Source organism: Jaculus jaculus, chromosome 1, assembly GCF_020740685.1.
Source record: "Jaculus jaculus isolate mJacJac1 chromosome 1, mJacJac1.mat.Y.cur, whole genome shotgun sequence".
In the NCBI taxonomy this organism is placed as follows: Eukaryota; Metazoa; Chordata; class Mammalia; order Rodentia; family Dipodidae; genus Jaculus; species Jaculus jaculus.
This window is the reverse complement of record NC_059102.1, coordinates 139,054,994-139,077,838: the sequence shown is the minus strand read 5'-3', so window position 1 is coordinate 139,077,838 and position 22,845 is coordinate 139,054,994. Positions and strand designations below refer to the sequence as shown.

General features: G+C 38.8%; 1 protein-coding gene across 3 annotated transcripts in view; it reads left to right on the top strand.

Annotated features, from left to right (window-relative positions):
* Pappa (pappalysin 1) overlaps positions 1 to 22,845 on the top strand; it is a 250,351-nt gene that overhangs the window by 80,839 nt on the left and 146,667 nt on the right. For all 3 annotated transcript variants that reach the window (XM_004662682.2, XM_045150186.1, XR_006637197.1), the window contains exon 7: positions 7,325 to 7,823. In XM_004662682.2, coding sequence (XP_004662739.2) covers positions 7,325 to 7,823 — 499 coding nt within the window. The remainder of the gene's footprint in view (positions 1 to 7,324; positions 7,824 to 22,845) is intronic.

Below are 22,845 nucleotides of genomic sequence, written 5' to 3'. Positions count from 1 at the left end.
TCTCATTCATTCTCTTCTGAGAGTACAGTGGAGCTCTATGATTACATGATGTGCAAAGTAATTAGTGCTCTGAAGCCTAATGGAACACACACACTACATATTCTTGTGTTTTAAAACGCCTTCATTTTATTTACAGTATGACAGCTACTAGTAAGTTTATATAAACTACACAGACAAAGCTTAATACTGTGTGTGTCGAAATAGTTTTATAGCATGAAAAGAATGTTAAGGGTGATGGATGGATACTTGATATGGATAATAGCCACATGAGAATGGGGTTGGATTCACACTTAGAGGAGAGACCAATTGTCTGATTGAGGTAGGAAATAGCTTCATAAACTGTGGATCACAGTCCCATGTAATGTTGGATAACTAAAGTTTATCATTTTACCTATGACAACAGAAAAAGGAAATATTTAAAAGTAAATTCATCAGACTGTAATTATGTAGAAGTCAAAATAAAAATGAATATATATATATATATATATATATATATATATATATATATATATACACTTAACAATATAATAGAAGATGGAAAGACTGGTAACAAACATATAATGTATTTTTCAAATAAATATATTTCCTCAATTAAAAAAAAATGTAGATGTTACAAAAAATGTGCAAGAGTAAAAAAGTTTCTGAATGGGCCGTGACCAAAATTTTCTCCCATCCAGGTGTATACTGAGCTGGAGTTTTTTCTGATAGCGACAGGCCACGTTGCATTGCACAATGACACTGCAGCCTAGGTCTCAGTACAGCTTGTGCGCTCTGCACTGTGTGTGCTGTCACACGCAGCAATGCGATGAACTCTGCCTGGAACATCGTAGCTCAAAGTTTATTATTATATGCCATGAAAAGCAGTGTTTTCACTGTTTCTACAACATTTTCTGCTCTTACATAAACATACTAGTCTAATTGCAAAAAAAAAAAAACAAAAGAATTTTAATAATTTCCTACCACCATTCCTCAGCATGTACATATCAGATTAGCATATCACTGGAATGGATAGTCTGAGAAAGTCTGACTTTAAAAACTACTGTTGAATTCCTTGCTTAAGATTCATTAAAAAAAATGTTAGCTGAATTTTGACAGGAATAGGACAGAACTTCAGTGATTTCTGACATGGCTACACATATACTTCTGCCATCTTGTATTGTACATTTATGTAAAGCAGTGTTCTCAACATTAGTGATAATGTGATAAAAATCAACGCTGAAAAGTGTTGATGATGCTTTATATCCTATATGAAATATTTAGCCAAGACTAAATTTTTATGTAAAATATAAATAAACACATCCATCTTATTAGTATAATAATTTGCTTGCATTTGTATTTTATAATTGTGAAAGATATATTAGTATGTGTGTGCTACAATAAAATTTATGATTTATTTTCAATAAATATTTGATCTGTCTGCCTGTTCTACATAGCTCTGTGCTGGGGTCACATAAAAATTTCCCAGGTGAGGTTACAATTGGCAAAAGTTTAACTATTCTTGGGCAAGGTAAGTGGTGAGGTGTGAGCACTGGAAAACTTCTCTAGGGCTTCTGAGATGACATAGCACTTAAGGTACTTGGCTGCAAAGCCTAAGGACCTAGATTTAATTCCTTAGGATTTATATAAGCCAAATGCACAGGTGTTGCATGCTTCTGGAGTTTGTTTGCTGTGGCTGGAGTCCCTGACATGTCCCTCACCCTCTCTCTTTCTCTCTCTCTCTCCTTCTTTTTTTCCCCCCATTAAATAAATAAATTAATAAAAGTAAAGTTTTTTAAGATGCTGCTTTGTCGGTAACAATGATGGGGAAATGTCCTAGAGAAAAGTGAGGAGTTTGAGGCTGTTTTCAGAATCCAGGTGAGCGATAGTGGTGACCTGGGTGAGACCTATGCCAATGACGACAGAGAAAAGTTCATAAAGTCATGAGATACTAGGGAGGTAAGATCAGCAAAGATCTCTCTGGACTAAAATCATCATAGTCTGTTCTACTACTTATTTGAATAACTTAATTTGCAGATATCTCTACACACCTGCATCTGAACCACCTGTTCTATCAGTGGAATCTGCTCCTTGTTTGTTCATGACTCTTTAAAGTGGTGTTCAGTTCATAATTTAAGTGCAAATGTGAAGCCCCCCAGTTGTCTGATCTGACGCAAGCTTCCAAGGAAACCAGGAACTTGCTATATAAATTTAGTACATGCAGCCCAGGGAAAGATGTTCTCTTTTTAGAGGGCTTCCCATTATAGGCTCTGTGATCTGTTTGGCTCAGACCCTTTTAATATCCTTGAAGAAATAAACTTTTCCATGAGCCAAACTCTGTAAATTATTTCTCAACTCATTTTCATCCTATTTATCTTTGTGTGTTTAAGTTTTGAACTTCCCAAACCAGCAAAAAAACTTCCAAATTCATGAGCAATGCCAGACGTTTCTGTGGGGTTGGAGACAAAGAATGGGACAGGATAAGAAGGAGTGGATCTTGGCTCTTCACACCATAAATGCTGCACACCCTTGAGTGGGTCTCTAAACTCCTTTGGTCATGGTGTGTTTTCTGCAGAATGGATAATTAAATTATCATGCCCTTTCTATTATTGAATGTCTTTTTAACTTCATATTCACAAAATAGAAGTTGCATCATTTTACAAGTATTTATTGGATATCCACTGACCTCTATTAACTTCATTCTAAAGTTAGTAAGTAGTGGCCTGGAGAGATAGCTTAGCAGTTAAGGGACTTCCCTGCAAAGCCTAAGGACCCAGGTTCACTTCCTGAGTGCCCATGTAAGCCATATATGCAAGGTGGTGTATGTGTCTGGAGTTCTTTTGCAAGGGCTGGATACCCATTCTCTCTCTCTCTCTCTCTCTCTCTCTCTCTCTCTCTCTCTCTCTCAAATAGATAAATAAATACAAATAAAATGTTTTTTTTTTTTTAAGATAGCAGGTAGTGTTGAAAACATTTTGCCTTTGTTCACAAAAGCAATTATAATCCTAGGTCTTGAGGGAGAAAAAAAGTATGTATTGCAGATAAATGTGTGCTAAAGTATTTGCCATATTACATTTATATCCCAGGAATCATATGGCTGACTCTGACGGACACAAATTCCACTTAAGATCACTTACATGAGCTTTTCATTCACTCCAAGTGTTGTATTTTCTGTAAGAGATTGGTACATGGCTATTTTCATTTTTCTTCTTGTTTGTGGGAGCTCCCTCTCCAGTGTTCTTCCTAGAAGGTTTTAGGTGTGCTGAAGTGTAGATCTCGAACAAAATCCTGGCACTGTATCTGTGTTCATGTTAACAGCTGCTGTGTTTATATGCATAGACGTGTAATAGGTGTCTGTGTAGCTCTTCATAAATGTAAATTTGGATCAACATAAGTATGCATAAATATATTTCTATGTGTGTCTTTGGCCTTTTTCCTACAGGACAGCTTATATAAACAGGGAACTTTTCATGTAGTCCCTATATATACAAAAGGATGTGTATTAATAATGAAGCAACAGTATCTATATAACTCTTCCTGCTTCTTCCTTTCAGTGCCCTGTCAGTTACTTTTTCTGCCATCCCTTCCCCCTACTCCTCTCACCTTTTTTCTTTTCTTAACCCATCTTTCTGTCTCTCAGCCACAAATCCAATCAGTGCACCAAATTTTGCTCACTTTTTTCTTCTTTAAGGAACTCTCATTCATGATTTCCAATGCCCCTTTTGTCCATAGTATAGGTGTGTGCATCATGAGAGTCTCCTAAGTGAACTCACTAGAGGAGATGTTCCATTGACACAGATAGCATAACCTAAAACTTGTACCCCAGGGATAAGCCCACGTCTGGAAATGCATTTAACACCAAGTAATTAATCATTTTTTTAAATTTTTTTGTTTATTTTTATTTATTTATTTGAGAGTGACAGACAGATAGAAGGAGGCAGAAAGAGAGAGAGAGAGAGAGAGAGAGAGAGAGAGAGAGAGAATCCAGGGCTTCTTGCCACTACAAAGGAACTCCAGACGAGTGCGCCCCCTTGTGCATCTGGCTAGCGTGGGTCCTGGGGAATCGACTCTCAAACTGGGATCCTTAGGTTTTACAGGCAAGTGCTTAACCACTAAGCCATCTCTCCAGCCCCAGTAGTTAATCTTTTAACACAAGGGTAGTCATATAGATGGATTGGTGGATGGATGGATAGATTAAAGAATGGAAAGATGAGTAGAAAGAGAAATGTATAATGAATGGATGAATGGAAGGATGCATAGTATAGTATTAATCAATGTCTCTAAACCCTTGATTTTCTTATAAAATAAATTTTATTTACTTACATGCTTAAAATTCATGGAGTTCTTTATCTACCAGTGTAAAATTCAGGTTGCTTCATGCGGCAAGACATGTTCTCACGTGGGCTCCACTTCCCTGGCTAGTAGCACTTGATGTTCATCTTTTTCAATACTACAGCCATTTAAAGTCACATTTTCTCCCTCCACTATTGACTGGACTTGAAATGCCTCGTCCTACTAAGATTTTCTTCCCTAGTTCCTCATTCCTTTTCAGAACACAGCTAATGCACTTGTGAGTTTCTGCGAAAGACCTCATTTCATTTGCATTTTACAGCTGTGCACTGAGGTAGACAACATGACATAGGTAATGCAACTAGAAGGTGAATAGTTGACATTTTAACCCAACCTTTGCTTCAAAGCTTGGCACTCTTCCTAGACCAACAGAGCTGCACAATCTTCTACTGCCTACAAGGGAACTGCTTAGTCATTTGAGGCTCAGGTGTTTTGGTTTTTTTTTTTTTCCCCCATAAAATGAGTTTTGGAGCTGGGCATGGTGGCACACACCTTTAATCCCAGTACTTGGGAATAGAGGTAGAAGGAGCAACATGAGTTCAAGGCCACTCTGAGAGTACATAGTGAATTCCAGGTTATCCTGGGCTAGAGCTGGACCCTACTTTGAAAAACCAAAAAAAAAAAAAAGATAGAAAAGAGTTTTGGAAGTCCTGTTTCATAGACTTGCTGCCAGGATGAAGGAGCCCTGCCATGTTACCATGTTATACTGTTGGCACAGAGCCCGCACATGCAGAATGGTCATTTCATGATGCCTGGTATTATTATTAAAGGGTTTGCTGCTTGGTTATGGGTCACACTTCATGAGCCTTGCATCTCTTTTCTATGTCTAAGAATCTATCTCTAATAACTAAACAAGAACAATCCTTACTAGAATGTATACTTCTGTTTTCCATGTGAGCATAATGACCGCACTCACCTTCCTGTCCAGAAAGCATTTCATCCTTTTGTTGATTAACAAGCAGAGAGGACAAATAAGCCAGACAGCAGCTTCCTACCACTGGCAGTCATTTTCTCCAAGGATGGGAGAAAGATCACTTTATCCCTTGCCAATTCAAGGAAAAAAATACAAGGAGGGGGTGACATGTTTACCTTGCAGCCAACACTGGACAGCATGCTGTAAAATCTACGCTATGGTCTCTTTTGCAACCAGATTTGCAAGAATGTTTGGAAATCTTGATTGAACATCCACCAAATGCAATCTCTATTCTAGACCAGGCAGTGCTTTGAAATAAAACTAAAACAGAAACAAAAATGTCAGTTATCTCACAGGACTTTGACAATCTGTTGAGTCAACTAGCAGCTAGAGAATGTTCTTCACACACTGTAAATTGTTTTCTTCAATTACATGAACTGAATGCTTAAGTGATACCTGTGCAGTCACAGTCCACAGTTAAGACAGCCAGGAATTCAGTGCGTTGGAGGGTAGTTGGGAAGAAGGTATCAGTAGGTAATCAGTTGTCATTGTGCTTTCTACTTTAATGAAACATTAAACTGCTTGCAGTCAGTGGTTTCTATGAGTTATTGATGAATCTAGCCAAGCAGGAGGGGAGGGAATTGTGACACTATGTCTGTCTCTTCTGGGACTGCTGCATTATATACACAAAGTACTTGTGCCTTTCTCCGGCCCCGATTTCTCTTCTTTTCTTCTTTTCTTCTCCATTTTTACTTCTTTCTCCTCCCTTGTCTTGGTAAAGTAATGAGTCCATTTACATGCAACCTTCCTTACAATAGCTTTCCTACCCCATATGGTTTAGCAGTGTTCATGTTGTGGTGATTCCTGTTACCCTGTGACATTAACTCAGAATTTTCAGGCAAAGATTGCTTTTGCCTCACTTGCTTTAGAAAGAATCAGCATGTTCACCTCCCCCCCGCACACACACATACAAACATTCCCCGCCACCACCACTACCAACAACAACCTGTGATACTAAAGGTGAAAATAAGAATATGGTAAGATGACAACTTGAGATTCTTTCATCCTACCATTACCAGTAATCTATATCTCTCACTGGACTCCCTTGAGCAGATCTTCACATTGAGGTCTGACTAATTTTCACAGCAGTGAAAGAGACAGCTCTCTGAGGGTCTGGATATGACCTCAGCAGAGAAGAATTCAGAAGTTTCTACAGGCTGAGGTTAGTGGAAAAGAGGAATCCTATCTCTGAGGAAATAGCAATAGAATCCCTCCTTCCTTATCCCCCTTTTCACCCACTCCCTTTTTCCTGAGTCAGATTGGACAGGAACTCAGAGATGCTCAGGCGTATGGAATGATCTCACGTAAGAAAGGGTAGGAGGGGAGATGAGATGGCCCCAGGATGGTCTTGCAGCCATGCCATTCATGGTTGTGCTTCCCTCCTGACCTTCCATTCAAGCATGTGCCATGTGCACTGTCTATTCACTTCTGCTGGGGCTATTCTGGTACTTCTGTCAGTCCAGGCAGGTTGCATCAAAGACAATAATGTTAAAGCTATTCTAGTTTATTCTCATGACCTCTGTATTCAACAAGGACACAGAAAAATTATAGAGAATTCAGAATAAGCCAAAACTGGAGTCTAATGCTGACTTTTTATAGTTCATAGTATATTACCTTGTTCAATTAATGCTATATTTCTAAGTCTTAGTCTCCTTACTTCTGAAATGAGTCTATGTAAGAGTTGAGTTCATTTGACATAGTAGGTATTTTGCAAAATGTGTCCTTTCTATGCAAAGCAGCCAAGTGTCCAAGTGGAAGGTTAGGAAGGAAAGTTTGAATATTGACTCAACAGTGAATCACTTAAATGTAATTTGCAATGTCTAGTGATTTACTTATAATCTGTTTTGTAGGGGTGGGAATATACATAGTGCTCTGCATATAGATTTGCCAAGGCCCTGAGAATCGACTCTCTCATATCTCTCTAAGTTCTCATCAGACCAGTCTCCTCTGGGGTCTGCAGGAAACTATGAAGACAGGAATGAAGGTCTTTTTTCATGAACTCAATTGCACCTTTCTTTCCCACAGGTCACCCAGATGTTGAACAGCCCTGTAAGTCCAGTGTCCGTACCTGGAGCCCAAATTCAGCTGTCAACCCACACACAGTCCCTCCAGCCTGCCCTGAGCCACAAGGCTGCTACCTCGAGCTGGAATTCCGCTACCCTTTAGTCCCTGAATCGTTGACAATCTGGGTGACCTTTGTCTCCACGGACTGGGACTCCAGTGGTGCTGTCAATGACATCAAACTGTTGACTATTAATGGAAAGAACATCTCACTTGGCCCTCAGAATGTCTTCTGTGATGTGCCTCTGACCATCAGACTTCTAGATGTGGGTGAAGCTGTGTATGGCATTCAGATCTATACTCTGGACGAGCACCTGGAGATCGATGCTGCCATGCTGACCTCCATTGCAGATAGCCCACTTTGCCTGGACTGTAAGCCTTTAAAGTATAAAGTGGTCCGGGACCCTCCTCTCCATGCAGATGTGGCCTCCCTTCTACACCTCAACAGGAGATTCATGGACACGTAAGTGCACTGTCCCACTAGGGAGCTGATCAAGTGGGTGGGCTGCTGATGGATATAAGGAAAGTCCAGGATTGGAAGGAGAAAGATAATCTCAACCAGACTTACTTCTATGGATTGAATCCCAATGCTTAGTGTAAAATCATATTAACAAGACAGACATTACGATGGGAAGGACCACAGCAAGTAACCAAGAAGCTTGGGCTTGGGGACACGTATAATATGACTCTAGTTTCACTTATCTCTCTGAAATTTCATCTTACCAATAGTAAATGAAGGAGGTTGGATGGCAAGTAGCAATGAAAAATCATTTATTTTTTATATCTTATTTATTTATTTGAGAGAGATAGAGAGGGGGATAGAGGGAGAATGGGCACATCAAGGCCTCCAGCCACTGCAAATGAACTCCAAATGCATGAGCCCCTTAGGTATCTGGCTTAAATGGGTCCTAGAGAATCAAAGGTTCCTTTGGCTTTGCAGGCGAATGCCTTAACTGCTAAGCCATCTCTCCAGCTCCTGAGAAATCATTTAGAAAAATTAAATGGGGAGAACTGGAGCTTGTTAATGATTTCCTCATGTCTAATCAAACATTCTGATTGGTTCTCCAGGGGATAAAAATAAATGGTGTTACAGAAGATTGTGTGGTAATTGGGCCACACTCCTAGGTATTTGCATGAAAATTTTTCATGAAGTTGACCACCTCTAGCCACAGTCCTTATTTTTGTATTGTTTCCTGAGGTAGAAAGAAGTCCAAAACTTTTTCTTGATCATTAAGAGCCTTGTAGCTCTTGTGCTTTATGAGTTCTTTTGTCAGAGAAGAGGACTATGTCCTCTTTCATGGTAGATATTGTCTTAAGTATTTACTTCTCAAGCCACTTTTCCATCATTTCTCAAACATCTTCAGGAGATGTATTATGCTGAAGTTGTCTTATGATGAAATCATTAATACTTTTCATGTGTTTATCAGCTTTCTGTTGCTACTAAAACATGCTGATAAAAAAACTTAGAAAAAACAATGTAAAACAACACAGATTTATTTTGGCTCACCATCTCACCAGTATAAATGTAGGGTCATTCTATTCTGAACCTGTAAGGAGATAGGATATTATGGCAGTGAGTAGAATTACTCAACCTCATGGAGGTTTGGGAGCAAAGAAAAATAGGTCACTTTAATCACAAGGTCCAGTTCCCAAAGCCCAAAACATGGGACTCCATTGATTACAGCTCTTACCATTTTGCAAAAGTCCCATCTCTGAACACAGCTTCATTGAGAACAAAAAGCTGCAGTACATGAGCTTTTGGAGTACTTTAAAATTCAAACCATTGCATCTCATCTATCCAACAAGAGTCAAAAATCTGTATCTTTTAGTCATTTCATCCTCTCCACAACCAAAACCTTACTGTTCATATTTTACAAAGAAGGAAATGGGCTTATACACGTGAAGTTACTTATTTAAGATTGCCAAGTTAAAGAGTGGTGAGACAAGGTTGGAATTCTACCTCAGTTCTCAATTTGTGTTCAATCAAAAATGTGATTCCAACGCCTACTTCAGTTTTTTTTTTTTTTTTTTTTTTTTTTTTTTTATGACAAGAGACAACCTAACAAGTCTGAAATTTGTGTACCAAGAATCTATGCAGTCAGAGCTCAGGAAATTTCTCACTTGGTAAGATGTTTATGGTGCAAGTGTGAGGACCTGAGTTTGGCTTCCACATGTTGGCACACGTAGCTGCAAACAAATGTGCCCACATACATATGACTAAGCATGCATATAAGTGTACATACTATATACGCATACACATAACACAAATGATAAAGAATCTATATAGCCAATTACAAAGCCGTTATTGAACACCTACTGAGTATAAGAGTGTCATCAGTGGGGTCGCTGGGAGCAACTGAAGGAACAGCTCAGGAGGGGAGGCTTTGTGTCTCATTTCAGTAACTGACCAGTGAAATCAATCAGCCAATCTGAGCACTGATTTTGACTCTGTTGATGAAAATGTTCAGGCCCACTATGTAAGCTTTTGGTGGCTGTTTTTTTGTCCCTCCCAATGTTGTAAGATACAATCTTTACTTTGTCTACTTGAAAATATTTACTAAACCGATCATTGATGGAAATCAAGTTCTGGAAGGAAGCTTTTAATCCTTGTAAGAGACAAAGCCACTTTGGAACACTTTACCAGCACTTCCATTTACCTGCCAGCAATTAATGTGCATATCTCTAGAAAGCCCATTCATTGAACCAGAGTGAAGAACATCAGCTTAAGCATGCAGAGGGAGCTCTTAGTATTTGTTTGAAAATGTACTTAAAATTTAAAGGACTGGGCTGGAGAGATGGCTTAGCTATTAAGGTGCTTGCTGGCAAAGCCAAAGGACCCAGAGTCAATTCCCCAGTACCCAGGTAAAGTCAGATGCACAAGGTGGTGCATGCATCTATAGTTTTGTTTGCAGTGCCTGGAGGCCCTGGAGTGCCCATGCTATCTCTCTCTCTCTCCCCCCCCTCCCTCTCTCTCTTAAGTAAATAATTTTTTAAAATGTTAAAAAAAGAAAAAAAAATTAAAGAATTGACTTGCCATAAAAAATATTCTAAAACTATCTCTTTCATCTTCTCACTTGTTTGGAGAAGTGAGGTTATATAAATATGCATCCACTTAAAATTTCTTCATAAAACAATAGAAGAAAGAAATAATAGATGTCTTAAAACCTTGGCTTTAATTTTTGTTGCCTTGATTTATAAGCCTGTGAGACTGGACATGGGTTGATAAGTATGGGATGGTAGAAATTAAACAGAAGTTAAAGCACCCTGAATTGTATTTTAGCCAAGTCACTGGCTGGCTGGCTCTGTGATCTTAGTTGCTTACTTTCTCTGGTCTTCAAATGTCTCAACTCTATAAGAAGAGGATACATTTCAGTAGTGATGTTCTAACTAAATTTTCTATTGCACAAATTTCAAATAGTTTGTCTATCTCTCCCCCTACATTCCTCCACCCTCCCTTCAGTTATCAATTTAGTTGTAAGGATGTGTAAAATCTCACAAATGTGTAATTATGTTTCAAACCCACTGCACAGAAGTGGGCTCTTTTTTATTTATCTTATTTCTATTTAGATCTTTAATATATAATCATCCAGTAATTTAAAGCAGGTTGTTAAAGTATGGTCCCAGATCAGCTGCAGAGACCTTACTTGGGAATGTGGAAAGGCCAGATTCTCAGGCCCTGACCAGACTACTGAATCAGAAATTCCTTTTGTAAGGTCTCTCCAGGTGATTCTGATTCTAGTTAAAATTTAATAGTCCCTGCTCTGCTCTCAGCAATTTCTGAGACCCAGGAATCACCATGTTCTCTTTCACTCTCAAAACCACTCTTTCAATTCACCAGAGAATGAAGAAATTTTACATAGATGTACACATTGGGACCTGGGATCTGTGAAGGTGACTCAGACTGGATCCTATCCTCAAAATACTCACCCTGAATGCTGGGGACCCGACCTCCTCCAGAGAAACAGGAACTCCTGTGCTACTTCCCTGCCAAAATTGCCACTATTCAGGCCCCCACTGTATTACAACATCTGTGCTCATTTTCTGAGCAAATATTTCTTTATATTTCCCAGGATGTAACAGGTACTATGGATAAACTGAGGCACTAATTGACCTTTCTCCTTGTCTGTGTAAGTTCCAAGGACTTTATGTGAGATCTGGACTGGGCAGGGTTGGGTTTTCTCAACTGCATTTCCTCAAAATCACTGGGAACAAGAAGGGAAGTACATCATTTAAAGTCAACCTGCTATTTCATTACAATTTGAGAACTGAACCCCACAACAAACACTTCTTTGTGTCTGTGCAAATGTGCATATGCTTGTGTGTTTCTGTTGCTTTTACATTTTTTCTCATATCAAATAAGTTGGCTTCTAGACAAGTTCTATATAAAGACTTTTTGAGAAAATGGAGTGAAATGAATGCTTTCTTCTTCTTCTCTGACTCAATCCATTACGTGATTCCCTTTGACCTTTGTCTTCATTTTTTTTCTCCCAACAAAAATATTTATTCTTTCTGTTATCTGCACTTGAGATAGTTTTCTAAGGTATGACATTGATGAAGAGAGAGCCTTCTGTTCTTCATGGAAGTTTCCAGTAGACTGATTACTTTTGGCCAGGACAAGGAAGAAATGTGGAATGTCTCCCTTAAGCCAAAACTCTTCCATTGAATGAGAATTGGCCCTATCAAAATTACAAGGGACCAGCACCAACTTTGCAACTAACTTGCCATGTGATATCAAGACACATTGCATCACCCAATTAGGCCTCAGTTTCCATATCTGTAAAATGAAGGGTTGATTTATTAAGTCCTTCTCTATAGATTCATATGAGGAGGAGCTTAAGACACAAGTGACTTTGACAATTTGTTGTACTAAAAAAAAAATGTATAAAATAATTGGTTTCCAAGGGGCCCTCATTGCATAACCTCCTGAAAAAATGGACAGTACCAGTAGGAATGACAGCCACTTACCATCCACACTGCTTTCCATGACCATGAAATATTTACACAGCACAAAAGCTGAAGCTCAAATGAGTTATCCACCATTAAAGAACTAGTAGTAGTCCAGCCAGGTTTAATTCCAAGCTCCACCTTCCTGACTGGTATACCATACTCCCTCATGTTCTCATAACATGAAGGTAGCATTTTAGAACTGGAAGGCTGGAGAGATGGTTCAGTTGTTAAGGTGCTTGCCTGCAAAACCTAATCACCTGGGTTTAATTCCCTAGCACCCACACAAAGCCAGATGCACAAAGTGATGCATGTGTCTAGAGTACATTTGCAGCAGCTAGAAGTCCTGGCTCACTCTTGCTATTGATCTCTCTCTCTCTCCTTACAAATACATAAGTAAAATATTTTTAAAAATAGAACCTGAGAAATGCAGGCATCCTGCTCAGATTTCTGTGTACATGAGGTAGAAGAAAGGATCACAGGTCAGAAGCCACTAGCACACTAGTATAACCCCAGTGACCTACCCTCGTAGTCCAGGAGCACAAGCCACACAGCCAGATCTTTATGCTTCTAGCTGGGAATGTTTCTCAGATTTCTTTCAAACACTGTACTCCTTGCCCTCCATACAATCTTTAGATGTCCTCAAACAATGAAGATTCTGAACAAAAAGCCAATAGAGAGAGAAAAAAAAACACGGATAATGCAAAGTATTAAATAAAACCAGGAACTGGCAATAGCTGCTCACTCTCATTCATCATTCAACTCTTCTGTTTCATCCACCCATCAGTTTACTCACCAAATACTCATTAGCTGTGTTAGGTGCCATGCATAATGGGAGGGAATGGTGATGCTATGGTGCCAGTTTTCCCAGCACTTGTACTCCATGGGAAAGAGTGTCACTGCTGTAAATTATGTACTGATGATGACAGAATCAGATGTTCAGTCCTCAGCCCAGGGGAGAAATGAAATCTAACCTTAACCTACATCATAGGAATTGGTGCTATGAGAAAGAGCGCTGCTTCCATAGTGAGCCTGACAACATGTGCCAGGGTAATAGAGACAGAGACCGAAAATACTCAAAACATACCAAAGCAGAAATCCAGAACCTGCTGAGAGTTCAACACTAAAGTAGACTTAAAATACACCCACCATGGCTCAGGGAATTTTGCAGAAAAGGGAGTGAGAAGATTCTAAGAGCCAGAGTGGTAGGAAATATCTAGAGGCATCCTCCCCCACCCCATAAAAAAATGACTAACTGCTGCTGTCACAGCTTGTAAATCACAACCCCATGGTGAATAGCAGCAACCCCACTGAGGAGGGTTCTCAGTGGAATAGGGGCATGGAGGAGGCAAATAATGGTACCAACATTTGATGTGTCCATGCAAAGTTTCTATTCAATAGTAATTTAAAAAATATTATGTCATAAACTCTTTAAGTAATGGATTTTCTTACCTTTTTATTTGCTCATGCATTCCAAGCACATAGAACAATTGTAGGCACAAATTAAGCATAATACGCAAATTTTAATGGATCTGTAATTGAGTAGTGGTGGGAATTTAGCATTCCAAAAGAGATGGTGAGGCTAAAGTTTGCTAAGTATGTAACATGCACCTATTAAGTGTTTCACATGGATAATCTCATTTACTTTGACGATCACAATAGTATAATGTACTAAGTCATCTTATCCCCAGATTACAGATAGCCACATGAAACTGAGAAAGGGTTTGAATGATAGCTGTCAAGGAGAAAAAGTAGAGTTTTATGCAGACAGATTTACCAACTTCAAACCTTATCCACTAGCAATTCATTCTTTAGGTAACCAAGTATGTTTCTTTTGCATACTTTGTCAGTGTTGTGTTTTTCTTAGTCTCTTCAATTAAAACAACTAGAAGCATTCATACAGATCTTCCCTCCAAGCAGGCTTATATGGGTTTTCAAGCATAGTAGCCTATCCATTCTCTCACAGTCAGACTGATAAACTACCAGTCTAATTTATCTCTGTTTTTCCTCACATTGTGCCATTCATAATGCAACACTGAGTACAATAATGGACCTAAGAGGACATCTATCCACATTATATGGGTGGACACTCTAGTAACTCTGAGTCCAAATTCTCCAAGGCAGCTCCAGACATCTTCCTCTGGAATCCGAATCTCAGACCTTACATTAATCAAACATTTCAGTTCATGCTTCAGTTTATTTTTTTAGCAAGTATTTGCTGATTCCCACCTGAACTCAACTCTTTTCTATCCAGTAGAGGTACAGTAATGGATAAAGCAGGAGACAAAAGAGCCCTGACTTTCACTGATTTTTACAATACATCTAGGAAATATGAAAAAGATCTAAGTATTCATTAAATGCCACATTAAGCCTTAAATATTTGGAAGGTTTAGGTTAATTCTGGGTCTGCTGAAAGAACAGATGGCTCCAGTAGGTTGTTTCTGTATCTTTTGAGCCGATTTACCAATGCATTTCTTTTCCTAGCCTCATTTATTTTTGTGGTACTTTGTGCTTATCAGCTAGCCATCCATTCATTGTTCTTATGTGTTAATTTGTTCATTTATTCATCAAACAAATATCATTGAAATCCAATATCGTACTATTCAACAATACATGCTTCGTGTAACAAGCATGACTGTAGTCTATCCATGCACTGTGTTATGATGAGACATGTGACTCTGACTATTGCAGACTTAATTCCTGAGTCTATTAGCACAGTTTAAAGTCAACACCTACAGGGATCATTTGATGATACTGATGAATGAAAGCTGGTGGGCTGTTAGGAGCCCAGGAGTGCCATGTTAAACAGAGCCCAGGAATGGTGTAGCCGGGTTTGAAGGAAGGGGAAGGTTTCTTAAAGTAAGCTATATCTAAACAGACCTGAACCACATGCAATAGTTGACCACTGAGGTTTGCAACCATGCACATGGTAGAAACCAATACATGACCAGTAAACATTGATAAGTGAAGAAATGAATGTATAAATATGTGCTACAGTTAATAGAAGGGCATGCTTTGGCACAGACAAAATGGAGAACTCTGAAGTTGAAATGTAATTTGGATTTTACATCAACGTTTTCTTATTAATTTTCTTTAGTTTGAAAACAAAATTATGGGATTGTGATTACAGTCTCAAACTTTTGTACCATTGTACTTTACTAACAGTCACCCTTCTTACCCTTTGTCGTTTCTTATATCCCGTCTTCCCTCACGTTGGGCCCCCTCTTCTCTGCATATAGTACTCTCTTTCATGCCGTATGTGTACATATTTAAATCTAGATTCCACTTGTGATAGAAAGCACTCTACATCCCCCTCTTGTTCTGTTACCCTCTGTGCCTCCACTTTATGTCCCTTCCCCTCAAGAATAAGCTCCTTCTACCTTCTTATAATTTTATAATACAATATATGTATATAAGTGTATGCTTGCATGTATGTATGTTTGATGTATGTTAATTATATATATGAGATAACATTTAATATTTGTCCTTTTGAGCCTGGCTTATTTCACATAACATGATGATCTCATATTCTACCCTTTTCCCTGCAAGTGACACAATTATGTTTTTGTTTTAAAAACTCTTTATTTTTCTATGTTCTATTTTCAGTTCAAGTGCTAGAGTGGGCATTCTTGTAAAAACTTCTGGGTAAGCACATTCATGTAAACATTTTCTATATTGAAAAATGGAATTTCCGAATCATAAGCTCAATGGACACAACCTATAACATTGTGCAAGGACAAGCTAGCTTACATCCAGTGAGATGTTTGTAGCAAGACTTGCAAGTCCCCATTTTCACTGCTTACTCTAGTGAATTAAAAGTGGTTTATCTTTGCCCAGGTGATGGGTTGAACATGACTTCTCTATGACATCCTCATGTGTGCTCTTAATTGAACATCCTTTCACATGTTTTGTGGATATTCACATCTCCTGTGCTGAAACTTATTTATTCATCTTTAGTATAGTTCTTGTCTTTGTTCTTTTCAGACCTCTATTTTCCCATTCTATTAAATTGGGTTTTTATTATCAGCTCCCATGCATGTTCCTCAATGCAATTAGGATCCATGTAGAACAGGGAGTTAAGAAGAAATGAGTGTCCATGAAGAGGTTAACCTGAGTCATCATTTAGGCATTGAAACATTTATCGCACACTTCTTTAGTGTACTCCCTATGCTGGGAACCAGGCCATGAACTAAAGATAAAACAGGTAACAAAAACCAATCTGGTTGTTGCCCTCAGTAGAGCCTAAATTTAGTCACTGTGATAGCCACCCTTGTATGTACTAATGTTAATAACAGCATCTATTGGTAGTAGTGCTAACATCATTACTATTTATATTGACCATTAGGCTAACTGCTCATAGATGCCAACAAGGTATTGGAACTAACCTGCCTGATTTTTACCAACATACCTCTGTTGATGGAAAAACGGAGACTCTAGGAGATAGTCATTCATTTAAGTCTTACATCTGGCATCTGTTTGCCTCCCTATTCCCACCCCAAATGCAAAGCTACAGACCATACTAAGCATTGCTATGATGACTGACCAAAGACAACATAGTATCTTGATGGCTGGAGAAACTGGGTGTCCAAACTAGTTTTTTTTTTCTTTTTCTTGTTTCCAAAAACAACAGAATATACACAAGAAAAGAAAACAGAGAAAATGTTTTTTCACTTGTTTGTCTGAACAGTTGCGGGGGGTGGTGGGTTATTAAGGAAGTGTAGACAGTATCAGAACAAGATTTCCAGTAATGTGTTGCTGACAGGAAGGATCTGAGCTGGAGGCCTTCCTGGACAAAACCTCTCCTCTGCCTGCCCAGCATGGCTTTGCCCACATTTGGAGGCGATACCCATCAGGGTTAAGGGGCAGTATCTGGAATGAGAACTGTTTCTTCAACCCCAAAATAAACACCACTGATGCAGACAGCAAAGTGGGAATTATCTGACTATTTCTGGAGACCAAACATCACCCACCCATGACTCCCACTCTCCAACCTTAGGCCAAGTATGTCTCCAAATGAAATATGGTATGAGAATATTAGGATGGGCAATAGGGTTTAGCAGACTCAAAGAATCTTCAGGGTCAGCAGCAGCCGTGGAAGTGCTGACTGGGTCCAGGCCCTTTCATGATACTGACAGCACAAAATTTCCCTGCATGTGTTCACAGCACAAGAATCACTTACTAAAATGTCTATGGATCAGTCTGATGCAGTACTAAAGGCTAAATTAAATGTCTTGACAGCTTCTCTTCTACTAGTAGGGAAACTGAGATCCCCAAAAGTTAAGTGATGGACTCAAAGCTCTATTGGTAAATCTTTTTATTTACTCATTTATTCCTTCACTCATTTAATAAAAAAATGACTACCACACCTCATGACAAGCTTTATGATGGCATTATAATTCTGAATCTATGTGACAGGAAGATAACACTGAACACTACCACACAAGAAATATCACGATAAGCTGAGGCACATTATTATGAGAGGTTTTAATATAAACTTCCCCTTAAATTAATACAGAGTATGTATGGATAATATATATAACAGAAAAGAAACAAAGAGATAAGCAGGGGACTGATTACGAAGAAGTTGAGGATTTGTATTGAGGAATTTGGATTTATTCACTTTAAAATACACAGATTAAATAAATCAGCTCTGTTGTTTCATAATATTACCTTGGGTGCCCTGTAAAGGGAGGATGGGAAAATCATGACAAAGTCTACTTAGAGGTTGTCCTACCATCTAACCTAGCAATTAATTATTGTTATTCACACAGAAACATCAATGAGTATGCCTTAAAGAAAGATCCAATAGGATTCACTGATGTGATGCATGCAGAGAATTTAGAAAATAGCTGATTGGTAACTCTCCCAGTTCTAGTTTTATTGTCTGGAATGAAAGAAGTATCAATTTCTGAAACAGATGGAGGAATTGATCTTATTATCAATTGGTTAGCTAGTGATGTAGGCTAAAGAGCTTCATCTTGGATGCATTGTGTTTAAGATGTCTAAGACTCTGTTACAGAGAGATTTCTCAGGGCTGAGTTTCTGTTAAACCCACTGAACTGGACTTGCTCAGAACCAGAGATGATACCACAGAGCTCATTTCTATGTACATTGTACTAAACTATTCTTGCAAAGTAATCAAATCCAATTCTGTAACCACAAAATGGACATTCCATCCACCATTTCGTCTTTCCCATCTTTCTTTGACAAGTCATTAATAACACAATAATTTGCTGATGACAGACCATCCAAATCCTCTGGAGGATTTTTGAAGTTAAATGAGTGAACAAATAGGTAAATTAAAAAGATGAGCTAAAACCTTTCTTAATTTAGTATGATTTTAAAAAGGCATTAAGAAGGCTTTCCAACTGCATGTTGAATGGATGGTCAAAATGCATTAAGCTTTCCTCTGCATAATGATAGCCTAGTGACCCCAAGTGATAGATGGTTTCCCATTGATATATTTAGAAACTATTCAGAGAAGTATGCCCCTAGCTTCTACATACTCCATGAGAAAAATTATGGGTTTGATGACAAATTAGAATATAATACAACATATGTGAATAATGTCAATCACATTTATTAGCTATGCATCAGGCATTGTGTCAAGAACTTCTAAAAATCTTATTTCATTTAATTTTTCAAAAATTCTTTAGAAATTTCATTATCAGTAAACTTAAAAGTGGATAAAACAGACACTTAAAAACAAATGTCATGGCATCAATATAAAAGAGAAAGTGGTTGATATGGGGAGAATGGAGTTTCAAAGGGAAAGTAAGGGAGGGGGGGCTATTAACATAGGATATATGTTATAATCATGGAAGTTGTTAATGAAAAAATTGAATAGAAAAAAATTAAATTTCAGGGGCTGGATAGGTGGCTTAGCAATGAAGGCATTTGCCTGCAAAGCCAAAGAATCCCAGTTTGACTCTCCAGGACCCACATAAGCCAGATATGCAAGGGGGCTTATGCACCTGAGTTCATTTGCTGTGGCTGGACCCCCTGGCACACCCATTCTCTCTCCCTCTCTCTCAAATAAATAAATAAAATGTATTTTTTAAAAAGAAAAAAAAAAGCTTTAAATTTCTTCTTAAATAGGCATGGCATCATATGCCTATAGTCCCTGCACCTGGAAGGTGGAGGCAAGAAGATCAAGAGTTCAAGGTCAGCCTGGGCTATGTGATACTATCTCAACCACTCCCTCAAAACAAGTGAAATAATTTTTTAAATAGTATTGTAGCTTGGAGAGGAAATTAATATGATTTCCATAAGGAAAAGGGTCTTAACAAACCAGCTGAACCATGTTGCTGGAGCAAAAGTAACAGCTGGCAAGGGTGTGTACTATACGTGTAGTGAACTATACCTATAGCTTTCTGTAGATAGATAGCTTCACAGCTTGTCAATGACAGTCCAAGGAGGAGGAAGGAAGCCTGTGGGTTTATGGAGAATGCTGGCTTAAATACGGTATGGCATCCTCTTCTGCAGACACTCATGCTGTTTGTCAGCAATCCCCTTGAGGTTATCAGAATGCTTGATGCAGTCTTTTCTGGCATTAACATGTCCCAGAACTTGCTTTCCTAACGCAGCTGTTTTGGAAAACAAGGAATTAGTAAAATCAGGTAGCAGTGGGTGTTTTGGGGTTGCCTACTTTGCTATTTTCTGTTCATGCCGTGGGATGTTAGATGATGGACTTGACCTGGTTGTGCGCCTCCATTTCCTGATATATATATATATATATATATATATATATATATATATATATATATATATATATATATTAGAGAAAACAACTAGATGAAGGGGAAAGAAAAGGGAAATAATAGCTGTCCGAGCAATTACAGATGTGAGGAGAAGAGGAATCATCTCACACTGGGCAGTGGCAAGAGAAGTAGACAAAGTCTGTTTGGTCTGTGCTTGTAGGCACCTGAAATCATGAGGGCAGGTCTTGGTGGGTTTATGTTGTGACTGTGAAACAGGAACTCCAGACATCACTTTAGAGATGCTGAATTTGGACAAGAGAGATATGACTCACTCAGCATGCAACTTCCTTGCAATGTGACCTGACCAGCCCTTTTCAACTGTGGAGCCTAAGTTGTGTCCCCTGGACGGAATAGCTATGATTCCTGGCCATGGAGTCCCACAAAGGATGGCAGCAAACACTAACGAGATAATATAATAGTCTTGAAAGAACATGATGTGATCCAGGGAGCCATAAAGATTTAAATGCCCATGACTCTTCCTATTCTTTGGTTTTCATTAGGTTTGTTCTTGGCCAGTACAAAGCTGGAGTGTCTGTGTAAGAGGCAGACACTGAAATGCATAGTGTAGTGTCCCAGAGACTGCTGTTGCTATGGTTTAGTTTTAGATTAGAAGGAGAACAAAGTTGATAGAGAGAGAAAACAATACAGAGAGAGAGAGAGAGAGAACCCACTTACCCACTGCCTGTAGATCAAGGACTTAAGTTAAATACTGATATTCTGAAGCTTTGCTGTATGATTTTCCTTGGTAGTTGGCTCCCCAACTGTGGACCCACATCCCTTTTCCCTAAATGAAGGAGAAGGTACATGGCTCTGAAGGAAATTTCTAGATCTGACATCCTGTTAACATCATGCTTGAACTTGAAATCACAACTGTAATTGATACATATAACCTAGTAAAAATAAAGGAAGCCAGTGATTGTCAGTAAGCTGGACTCAGAGCTTAGGTACAAAACACTTAGGACTACAGGAAAGCATCCAAGCAACATGAAACTCTCAGGACTTCTCTTGGATGTAATTAAAGCCTCTCTCTCTCTCTCTCTCTCTCACACACACACACACACACACACAATTTGTCAAATATTTGAGTGAATTCCATTTCATCTTGCTTGAGTGTGGTCCTGACTAAAAAATAAAATAAAATAAAATAAAATAAAATAAAAAATAAAGGAGTAAGGGCTGCAGGTTCAGGGATAGCTTAGCAGTTATGGCGCTGGAGTTTGCCTGCAAAGTCAAAGGACCCAGGCTCTATTCCCCAAGACCCACATAAACAAGGTGCACAAGGTGGCACATGTGTTTGGAATGCATTTGCAGTGGCTGAAGTCCACATTGTTTGAGGACATCTCTTTGATTACATGTGATATCTTGTAGAAGTAGGGCTGGAGATACTGAGCATAAATGGTAAGTGAGGCAAGAGTGGTGCCAATGTAAGATATAAGACATTTGTCTAGGGAAGTTATAGAGAACTAGAGGGAGCTTATCTATATTGAGATAGAAACTTTGATGATTCTGCACAAGGGTGCAGGTAGGTGGATCATGGAGGATGCCCATTTTACTGGCACCATTGAAACAGTATGAATACCGACACAGAGGCATACTTGGGAGTGGAGGCACAGTTCAAAACTACCTTGTATTGTACAATGGTGGGCCAGAGCCAGGCAGCAGCAGGTCAATGTGAACTAGACAATTTCTCTCCTATATAGAAGTTCAAGGTCAAATTGCACTGAATACTGATAGCACAAGATACAGACATTCACTGGTAGGGAGGGGGTTTATGAATCCCACCCTTCTTGAGGAGCTACTGCTGATTGTCAAAGGCTGCTGGATGGGAAGGGGATTCATTGTCTCCAACAATGTGTCCACCCACTTAGAGAGGGATACGAAGGGTCGCAGTAGGAATCAGTGGGGCAAGAAGTGTTTATAGTATCAAATTAAAATGTGTATTAAGTTGTCAAAGAACTAATTAAAATACACAAAAGATCAAAAACGTAAAAAGAAATTTAGGGACAATTGAGATATTCTTGTGCATCTTTATACACACAAATGTTTGCATATGCTCACGCACGTGTGTGTGTGTGTGTGTCTGTGTGTGTGTGTGTGTGTGTGTGTGTGTGTGTGTGTGTGTGTGTGTATTGAGTGCCGGCAGATAGGACCTGTGAGGCCACCAGTTCTAATCACACTGTGATTCTCAAAGTGTAGTCCAACATTGTGAAAAGTTCCCCATGGGGGCAGTGGGGTTAATCTTCCATAACACTAATGCCTATAACGTTACAGGGCTGTGGCTTTGTTTTCTACCCAGGATTAATCATTCACTCATGGGCTTTAATACAAGCCAGACATCACCTCCCTGAGCCTAATTGCAAAGCAATGCCCAGTCCACTTCCATTCTGATGTTGGTGTTCACATTTCGGCTGTCAGAGTGGGAAGCAGCTTTGTTTTTGTCCTAGCTTAAATTTCCTATGAACTGAAAAGTTTGGTAACTTCCACTTGAGCATATTTGTCAAAACTACCAGGAAATTAATGTATAGAAAAGCTACTGAACTTTAACATGTTGATTTTGTGCCCTGCTTTACTGGACTTTGTCATTAACTTGCTGTGTAACTTGGAGTAATGTATTGTCCTTCTCTGTGTTTAGTTCTCATCCCACAGTGAGGATCTTGGTGGAAGTTATTGTCAAATTAATCTCTCTAACTTTTATCTCCATATGTTTATGCATCCTTTCTGCATTAGACTTCTTATGTACAAGACCTTTCTATATTTTTTTTAAGCAGAGATAATTTTAGG